The 10255-nt window shown below is 44.8% G+C and overlaps 1 protein-coding gene across 3 annotated transcripts; it reads left to right on the top strand.

Annotated features, from left to right (window-relative positions):
* The first annotated feature begins 264 nt into the window (after nucleotides 1-264).
* Nucleotides 265-5731, top strand: LOC148037833 (tonoplast dicarboxylate transporter-like). Of its 3 annotated transcripts, none has more exons than XM_087677362.1 (7): nucleotides 265-399; nucleotides 509-1963; nucleotides 2113-2156; nucleotides 2325-2420; nucleotides 2538-2655; nucleotides 4083-4475; nucleotides 5253-5731. In XM_087677362.1, exons 1-7 carry the CDS (start codon nucleotides 324-326, stop codon nucleotides 5276-5278), a joined length of 2208 nt encoding a protein of 735 aa, XP_087533488.1. In that variant the 5' UTR covers nucleotides 265-323; the 3' UTR covers nucleotides 5279-5731. The 3 variants fall into 3 exon arrangements, with proteins under 3 accessions (XP_087533488.1, XP_087533487.1, XP_087533489.1); XM_087677361.1 differs by having other exon boundaries at nucleotides 2538-2667; XM_087677363.1 differs by lacking the exon at nucleotides 265-399 and having other exon boundaries at nucleotides 563-694; nucleotides 762-1963; nucleotides 2538-2667.
* Nucleotides 5732-10255: the final 4524 nt, after the last annotated feature.

Here is a 10255-nt window from a genome sequence, read left to right as displayed (position 1 = left end):
GAAAACGTGCGATCAACAAACAAGATTACGTAAAGGCAGTGCAATGATGTGGATGTGGCGAACAACACAGGCAAAAAAACGCTGGCTCACGACGGGGCGGGACCTCTCTCTCCGCGTCACCTACGCATGCGGCCCTGCCTGAACCAGAAAACATTCAACTCTTCTTTCTTTCCCTGAGAGAGAGAGAAAGAGAGAGAGGGAGAGAGAGAGAGAGAGAGAGGGGGAGAGAGGTGGGGTGGGGATAGCATTAGACCTAAAAACTATGAGATAACATATGAGAGAGAGAGCGAGAGAGAGGATTTACAAGACAAACACACTTCCAGATGATATGGAATGCTTGCGAGGCTTATCAGATAGACGGTGATGACGATGTCGCTTATGACTTACCAGAAGCCAGTGGTAACTCAACCCAACGTCTGACTTGAACAATAAGTTAAAGGACAAGGCGATGCATGATATGCACGGGCGCAACTTGCACTAATCCATTTCTTTTTTGAGCGGACCACAGCTATGGCCGCAGCAGCTCCCTCTCCAGCTTCTTCTACATTAGTAAGGCAGGAGAATAATGCAGTCGGCGATGATCTGCACAGGCCGCTACTAGTGGCGTCGACGCCCCACGCCTTCGGGCCAGCAACGGCGGTGGCGGGGAGGATTGGATCCGATGATCACAGGCCGACTAGTACTGGTACTGGAGGTACGGATGCAGCTGGACCACGCAGCGGGTTATTATTATTATTATTATTATTATTATCGTTATGCAGGAGGAGCAGCAGCTGGGCGGCGACGCGGATGCGGTGGTGGGGGTGGGCAGTGGCGAGGGGAGTGTGCTCCCAGGAGGGGGCGATCCTGGCGGGTCCGGTAGCCTTCGGGCTGGTGCTGGCGTTCCTGCGGATCGATGAGGAACAGGACCCGACGGGGCGGAGCGCAGCCATGGTGGCGGCCATGAGCTGGGTGTTCATCTGGTGGGTGACAGAGGCTGCGCCGCTGGCGGCCACGTCGCTGGTGCCACTGTTCCTGTTCCCGCTGCTGCGGATCGAGACGGCGTCAGCGGTGTCGCGAGCCTACACCAACGACACCATCTTCCTCATCCTGGGCTCCTTCATTCTGGCGGCCGCCGTCCGCTTCCACAACCTCCACAAGCGCCTGGCGCTGCACATCGTGCTCCTCTTCGGCCGCGACCCGCGCCTGCTGCTCTTCGGCTTCTGCGCTGGCGCCGCTTTCGTGAGCATGTGGGTGGACAACGCCGCGGCCGCCGCCATGCTCATGCCCATGGCCAGCGGCGTGCAGCAGAAGGTGCACGTTGGGTTCCATCCCCCCTTGCTCATGCACCAGCAGCAGCAGCAGCGGCAGCAGGAGGCCGCCAAGGTGAAGGACGACCAATCATCGTTCGAAGAGATCATGATCATCGACAATAGTATTACGTCCGTACACATGATCGACAACAGCTCTAATGATCCTTCTACGATCAGACATGTGAATTGCATAACGTCGATCAGCGCCAGTACTGATGGGCAGCTGGCCGGGGCGCCGGACGGCCCCAGCTCCCCCCAGGGGATACTCCTGTCGTCGACGTCCAACCTGGAGAAGCAGACCTCCATGGAGCTGGAGAAGCACCTCTCCCACGTCCTCATCCGCATGGACCCCGCCCGCGCCCTCCAGATCGAGACGGACTTCTGTCGCGGCGTCTCCATCGCCATCGCCTACTCCGTCACCATCGGCGGCATGGCCACCCTCACCGGCAACGCCGTCAACCTCGTCCTCACCGGCATCTGGGAGACCGACTTCCCCTCCGAGAACCCCATCTTCTTCCTCCAGTGGATGCTCTTCGCCGTCCCGTTCTGCATCGTCCTCGTCCTCGCCGTCTGGCTCCTCACCTGCGCCTGGTTCTGCCCCCCCTCCGCCGTCAAGCCCGTCTCTGCTTCCCTCCATTCCTACCAACTCGAAGATGAACTCAAGCAATTAGGTAGTATATGATCTTCTGAGTAACTCTTCGTCTGCCATCAAATCAATCACGGCCAAGACTAATGCAAATTGCAATTCATTTATCCATCCGGCAATGACTCTTTTGAATATGGCAAAAGCTTGTCTCACACCGTGGAAATGTGACTGCAGGTCCCATATCTTCTGACCAGATCCTTATACTAATCCTTTTCTTGGTGAGTGCTCGAGGGTTTATAACTTTATCTGTTTTTCATTCGAGCTAGCTAGGCTAATTCATTGACTGCACATTTATCCAATGCGATTGAATGGTCGCTTTCATACACAATCTGTGGGGCGTGACGGCGTCTTTGCCATTATGCTGACTGACAGTGATTCAATCTCAGATACTGATCGTTCTCTGGATGACCAAGTCCATTACTGGCAGCGGTGCAGGTTGGGCCAACTGGTTCGATAATTACCCAGCCAATGGCACAGCCACTGTGAGTGCACTGTGCGATACCGTCTTTATCACCGAACCTCGTCAACCATTCATGATCATTTTCAGCGGCTAACCAGATGTACACGTAACGTACATCCGTAAATCGATGATTTTACAGATACTCGTGGCCGTGCTCCTTTTCGTGATTCCGAATCCAGCTGATCCTAAACAGAAGCTTATGAATTGGTCCCAATGCAAAGACATTCATTGGAATGTTATTCTCCTGATTGGAGGAGGTAATTTCACAAGTATCTTCCTTACCTTTCACCTCGTTCATCGTTGACGGTTGATTGAGTAGATCAATCATTGTGAGTATGATAATCCGAAAGGCAGCTACAGCCTACCAAAATACCGATCGTTCGTAGAACGTGCGGAGAATCTGGCTGACGCTAGTATAGATGACATGAGAGCTGTGATTTGTCACTCCAGGAGTCCCAGGTTCCCCCAACTTAGGATAGGTATAAACAAGTATATCCTCAATAGTCCTGGTAATTTTCTTTTTCCAACCTCTAGAAAAATATCAACTCTATGGGCTGAATTTGACGCCTAACATTACGCATCAACAAGATAGTCCATGAGGCTTTTGGATTTTTTCAAAAAAATTCGAAAGTTGTCAAAACTATATACTTCATATTATTGTTACAAATAATTCATTACGAAGCTCGCTAAAAACTTTAATACTTAAGATTTCAAATTGTATGCAAGATCTAAATTGCCTAGACAACCCTAGCTACACATGTCACATAATAGACAATCGTAGCGACACATGTTACATAATATAAGGACTGTGATATGTATCCATATTATTCACTTAATAGAGGGAATAATCTACACATGTCACATAATAGACAACCCTAGCGACACATGTTACATAATAGGACTATGGTTATGATATGTATTCATATTATTCGCTTAATAGAGGGAATAATCTGAGGGATTACACTTGTGCAGAGAGTCCAGACCTATGTATTTGCGGAACTTTATTCACTTAATAGAGGGAATAATCTACACATGTCACATAATAGACAACCCTAGTGACATAAGTTACATAACATGACTATGATATGTATCCATATTATTCACTTAATAGAGGAAATAATCTACACATGTCACATAATAGACAACCCTAACGACACATGTTACATAATAGGACTATGACTATGATATGTATTCATATTATTTGCGGATCTTTATTCACTTAATAGAGGGAATAGTTTACACATGTCACATAATAGACCACCCTAGCGACACATGTTACATAGCAAGACTATGATATGTATCCATATTATTCACTTAATAGAAGGAATAATCTACACATGTCACATAATAAACAACCCTAACAATAATCTGAGGGATTATACTTGTGCAGAGTCCGGACCTATGTATTTGCGAAACTTTAATGTCTTTTAGGTTATCTTTGACACCTTGCCCCGATCTGTTAGGTGATGTCCGATACTCGAAATGATGAGTCGTACATTTTGGGCTTCAGAACAAGAAATACTTTTCATTGCTGCCGATGATAGAAGAGTGTGAGAATTCACAACAGCGCTGTGCATGTGGTTTCCGAGAGAGAGAGAGAGGGAGAGAGAGGGGCATGCAGGATTGCATGTGGAAACTAGTCTGATTATCTCATAATGAAATAAAATAATAATAATAAGAATAGGGTTTGCGCTGGCGGACGGGATCAAGACGAGCGGCCTGTCGGAGGTGATATCGAGCAAGATAAGCTTCCTGGAGTCGACACCCTACTGGGCCATCACACCGACCATCGTGGTAGTCACGGCGGTGGCGACGGAGTTCAGCTCCAACGCGGCGATTGCGTCGGTTTTTGTGCCGCTGATGGCGGAGATGGCGGTGTCGATCGGGCGGCACCCTCTCTTCCTGATGGTGCCAGCTGCCCTTGGCTCCCAGTTCTCCTTCATGCTCCCCATCGCCACCGGCGCCAACGCCATCGCCTACTCCACCGAGTCCATGCGCATCCGTGATATGGCTGCCCCCGGCGTCTTCCTCAAGCTCTTCAGCATCCTTTTCATCTCCCTCCTCATGCCCACTCTAGGTAAAAACAGTACACCCAAACCCACCCCACAAAGACGTGTACACACACACACACACACTCTCTCTCTCTCTCTCAAAACCTCTTTGTTAGGCCACATACTTTCTAGGCATATTTAAAAAGGGGACCATATGCACCACATGCCCTATATTTATTTGGTCAAGGTAGCAGCCTAATAGAAACTAGCTCTAAATAGAGACATGCAAGTGGTTAATTACAAAATCATACTAAGAGTTTTAAGCTTTCAAATATGTTTTTCTCACCCAAACCCACCCCCCAAAGACACACACACACACACACACACTCTCTCTCTCTCTCTCTTTCTCTCTCTCTCTCTCTCTCTCTCTCTCTCCTAACTCCCTATTTCTTGCTAAAGTATATATTTAAATTTCAACTTTCTTTGCATAACAAAATTATAGCTAAAGAAAAACACTTGAATCCATCAATGCAAATCACCACTTTGTGGACACATCCAACATTTTTCTATGTTACCATATAAGCATAGAGAAGAGCTAATGTACTTGTTGATGTTGATATATACACTTTGATATCTAGCAATGAGGGCAACAAGGAAAACAAAATTGATATTACATCAAATGAAACTATGAAGACAACACTACATATTCCACTTCATTTAACAATGGATAAAATCCCAAGAACATTTTTTGTTTGTCCTTAGGTTTTCAAATAATCTACCATTTATATGTTGTTATTGAAACGTTCATCAAAATTTGGCTCTCATGTTATCTCATGATCATTATTTGTTATCAACTTATGCAGGAGCAGTCATCTTCAACACTAATTGAGTAGGTCAAACATGACTCTCCATGTTGGCTACATCTTCAAACATGAGGCTTCATGCATCTTACATGTATATAGAGTGCGTGCATTAGTCTTCCATCAAAATCAAAGAGTCAATCCTAAGGTCTGAAATTTTCTGTTGAAGCTTCAAAAACCACCTTAAATATTCATTTGACATCATACTCTAACTTTTTGTGGTTAAAACATATGTTTTAATGATCACATTTCAAACATTTTCCTAATGGAGGCAAACAATCATTTGACATCATAATCTATTTGTATGGGGTCTAAATTTTGACGACCTCATTTATCATGGTCAAGGCATAGCCATGGCATTGTAATTCCCTAATATAAGACACATTTACCTGAATGACCATACAAGGGTGCCTTCCCTCTAAAGATTGGCCAAGAGAGCCACAACAATATTGTTCTTATGTAGTTATGGAATTATATTCAATCCCCACAACTATCGAACCCCTAGTCATAATCATGTTTTTCTCACAACCTCTATCATTGTCTTTTCTTTGTCCCTATTTCCTAGTTGTTCTTAAGCATGCCTTGATCGATTTAGGTTTCAAAAAATATTTTAATAAGATTTTTTATTATTTGAATTAGCATCATGCAAGAGTGGCATACAAAGCCTATTTTTCATGAATTAATAATGAGGAGGAGGCTCCAACCCCCCATACTTTGCAAGGTTGAGCAATGTAATTTGATTTATAAGAGAAATCCCTAAATAACACTCTAGTGCAAACTCAACACATGAATAACCATGTAAAGGGAGCCCTCACTCAACCACCAAGACCCACTGATTGCTTATTCCTTCAAGCATTTCAAGCGAGCACTAATGGCTATCTCTCACATAGCCGACGCGCTATCCCTCTCTACGAGTGTAGTGATCTTACCTTAATGCCCGATTGAGTTGCTTCCTCTCTCACGCACTCCGATAGCTTCACGATTTGTGATGCAAGCTCAAGCATCCTCAAGCCTCTCCCTCCAAGCTCCATCCTCCATAGCTATGCATGAGACGAGAGAAGAAAAGAAGAAGAGAGGAGATGGTGGAGGGCTTAACCTCCAAGATCCCTTGCCCTCACACACTCACTCCCTCACTCACTCACACTCCCTCCCTCAAGTACTCACAAGCAAGCAAGCAAGAGAAGAGAAGGAGAGAAGAATAAGAGTTCACTTTGACACGCACCAAAGAATGAGCTCTTCATTTACTTTTCAATTTTATATACAAAACCCTAAATTCATTTTAGGTAATCATCCCCTTATCCCCTTTTTTACATGTCTGGCCATTGTGGCAAGGTCATTTTTCCTGTTTCCTCTATGTGCCTTCTATTTTCCTTCTTTCTTACTAGTGCCCATCTACCTTTTACAATTTACACAACAGGAGGGAGTATGGTGCTCTTTTACAATAGTTTTAGGGGTGCCTTGCATTTAAAAATACACTTTCATCTTTAACTTGATTTGAGAGGCCGCCCTTGCTCTTTTAGTCATTCTCCAATCTACCTCTTCTGTTGCACTTGATTCCCTCTTGGGCCACCTCTTTTAGGTGACCCAACTTGCGATTTTTCACCTTTTCTGCTTTCTTCTTGTGTTGAGGTTAACATTACTCCCCTCCTAGTTTAGTGCCAGTCCCATGATATTGATGTGGAGTGGTTGGAAGGAGGGATGCGTATAGCCAGCTGGTTTTTTTGAGTTTGTATACAAGCCCTTGTGGGAGTTGGTGGTGGGTGGACCGGCCCTTAAAATTGAAGATGTAGTTTGGATGGGTCCCTGTTTGATGCTGGCCTTGAGAGGATTTGTCTTTTGAAATTGATATAATGTTGGACGAATCCTTGCTTGGAAAGAGGTTGATGGGCGGATCCATCTTTGAAATTGACTATGGTGTTAGGCGGATCCCTACTTGGAGGATGGCAAGTAGATGAATCTGTCTTTGAAATTCACGATGGTGTTGGATAAATTCGTCTTTTGGCCCTCTGCAATTGCCTTCTCCTGCGCTATTCCAAATGAGCTTCTTCATTTAATTTTTGACTGATCAGACTGCATTGATTTACCTCTGCCTTGTTTCACTTACATGGTGACATTGTTGCATAACATGACCTCTCTCTTTGGCAGGTGCTAGTTTCAAGACACTTGCAGTTTTGAGATGATGAAGGTTCGATGAGAAAGGGCGGACATGTGAGTCAATGATAATGGGGTCTTAGGGGAATTGGGCTTGGAAAGAAACAGATCATCCGATTAAGGTGGTGGATGTTGAGATATCGAGCTCCACTCGTGATACGCCAGGGTGACCGTTGTGTATTTATGTCACCGACTTGTCAGTTGCAGATGCGGTTGGTACACCGCCCATGAATAATAGCTACATGATAGCTATCCTTATCTACTCTAGTTCGTGGCTCAGTTAGTATGCCACCTTAGTTAGTTGAGTTTGGTTTGAGACCCATACATAGGGTTCTTCTGTTTCTTTGTACTTGAGTTCTTTTGGCTTACACAACTAAGAAGAGGAAAACTGTTTTCAGCCTCCACCCTTGTGTGTATTCCCCCATTGTGCAAGCAAGAAAGCTTCAAGCGAGACTCCTTCCTTCTCTCCCACAATCTTGACATGGTATCAGAGCCTTGTTCATGGTAAGGAGCTCAAGAAAGCAAGCCAAGCTCGCGGTGTTCTGGTAAGAGGAGCAGTGTTGCTTTCATTTTCTGTTTTGGGAGCAGATCTCTGCAGGTAGCACAGCCGGAAATTGCAGGAGTGCATTGTCTCAGGTTGAGACGCCCTTCGCGCTGAAGCAAGAGGGCAGTATATGCTGCGGGAAAGAGCTTTAGCTCTTGGCGACCCTGTTTTTTTGATTTGAGGCCATTTCGGGGCCTGTTTTGGAGGCGGAAGTTTTCTGCACGCACTCAGGAAAAAGCCCTGTTTTATGCTGTGCGACCACTGTTCTACAGGTCGGTGAAAAGTTACCACAGAAATTGCATCGTATGCTTGTGCGCAGAGACATTGGGAGTTACAGAATCATCCTTGGTTTCTGTTTATGCAAAATCGTCACTAGGAAGTGACTGTGTGGTCAAATACCACTTTCGCCAGTTTTGCAGATTTGCCCTTGTGAGGGTGAAGCCGTGTTTTTTGCAGTGACAGAATTTTTTGCAGTATTCTGTAATGGCGTCTGATTCTCTTTCACAGATTGTAACTGAAAAGCTTGACAAGAACAACTTCCAAGCATGGAAGTTTAGAATGACGAATTTCCTTATGGGAAAAGGATATTGGGAATTTGTTGCAGGAAATGAAGAAGAACCAGTTCTTCCTGATGTTCCCAATCAACAGCAAATGCAGGCATTCAAAGCATGGCATGAGAGAGCCAGGAAAGTTATGTACTGGCTGTCTATCAGCATTTCAGACTCTATGATTGTGCATATTCAGGATGCAAGTACGCCAAAGGAGGCATGGGATACTCTGTCAAAGATGTATAGCACAAATACGCAAGCCAGGAAAATGCAGCTCAAGCAAGAGTTGCACAATGTGCAAAGAGAAAATATGAGCATCAATGACTACCACATGAAGGTGAAGAAGATTGCAGATGCACTTGCTTCCATTGGGTCGCCAGTGGAAGATGATGATTTAGTTTCTGTGACCTTGAATGGTCTAGGAAAGGATTATGCACAGTTTCGGACATCCATTTCAGTTCGTGAACGATTTCCTGATTTTGAGGAGTTGATTGCTCTTCTAATTTCTGAGGAGCAGAGAAATGGTGGTGCATCTTCTTCAGGAGGAACTTCAAAGGAAGCTGTCTTCTACTCAAATGCTGGAAGAGGTAGAGGCAGAGGTAGAGGAGGCCGATTTGGAGGCCGTGGTAGAAATCAGAATATGCAGCAAACACAAGAAAACCAGTCCTATGGAGGAGGACGTGGTAACTCTAGAGGCAGGGGGAGCCAAAGAGGTCGTGGTGGATGGCAAAGAGGTCAAAATGCAAACAGTAATGTTGAATGCTACTACTGTGGTAAAATGGGTCATATGGCTAAAGACTGCTATAAAAAGCAGAATGACATCATGAATGGAAAACTGCAACAAGGGAATTATGCATCTTCTAACAGACAGGGTGATGACAGAAATGAGCATTTGTTCATGGTGCAGCACATGAACAATTCTGTGACAAGTGCAGAAGAAAGCAATGATGTATGGTATGTTGACTCAGGTGCATCAAACCACATGACAGGTCATGCAGAATGGATGGAGGATGCAAGGAAAATGGAAAAACCAGGATTTGTGGAGACTGGTGATGATACTGCACATCCTATTGTGCAGATTGGAAAAATTCCCTTGTCTATGCAGGATGGGAAAAAGAAATACCTGTCCGATGTATTTCATGTCCCGAATATCACCAAGAATCTGGTTTCTGTTGGTCAAATGGTTGAACAGGGCTTGCAGGTCAGATTTAATCCTCATGGATGCTTTGTTGAGGATATGAAAAATAAAGGTCGCTTGATAGCAAAAGGAAAGAAGAAGGGCAGAATGTTTACGTTGGATGCAGACATGTCTGAATTGAGTGCAGCAATGTTTGCACATGGGACCGGTGTAGTTGCAGATATTGATATCTGGCATAAACGCATTGGTCATGTCAATGTACAGCGACTTAAATCAATGCAGGCCCAAAATATTGTTGCAGGTTTGCCTAAATTCAAGGTTGCAGAAATGCATAAGGTATGTGAAGCCTGTCAATTTGGAAAACAGGCAAGGAAACCATTTCCTAGACATGTTCAAGAGAGTGAGAAGCCATTGGAATTAATCCACTCTGATGTGTGGACTACTAAAGCTGCATCTCTTGGAGGCTGTCATTATTTTGTCAGTTTTATTGATGACTATAGCAGAAAAGTTTGGGTGTATTTTATGAAAAAGAAAAGTGAAGTTTTTGGTCATTTCAAAACTCTTAAAGCTATGGTTGAAAAAGAAACAGGTCTGCAAGTAAAATGCCTAAGGTCAGATGGAGGGG

This window comes from Lygodium microphyllum, chromosome 4, assembly GCF_053477565.2.
Source record: "Lygodium microphyllum isolate KBCC chromosome 4, Lygodium_microphyllum_v1.1.10, whole genome shotgun sequence".
NCBI lineage: Eukaryota > Viridiplantae > Streptophyta > Polypodiopsida > Schizaeales > Lygodiaceae > Lygodium > Lygodium microphyllum.
This window is presented reverse-complemented; position numbering and strand designations above follow the sequence as displayed.

What these genes read in the sequence shown, in the direction of transcription:
- LOC148037833 (XM_087677361.1), top strand. Translation starts at nt 324, where the DNA reads ATGATATGGAATGCTTGCGAGGCTTATCAGATAGACGGTGATGACGAT. An exon ending in TTATACTAATCCTTTTCTTG is followed by an intron (nt 2,157 to 2,324) that starts GTGAGTGCTCGA and finishes ATTCAATCTCAG; the next exon opens with ATACTGATCGTTCTCTGGAT. An exon ending in CAGCCAATGGCACAGCCACT is followed by an intron (nt 2,421 to 2,537) that starts GTGAGTGCACTG and finishes ATGATTTTACAG; the next exon opens with ATACTCGTGGCCGTGCTCCT.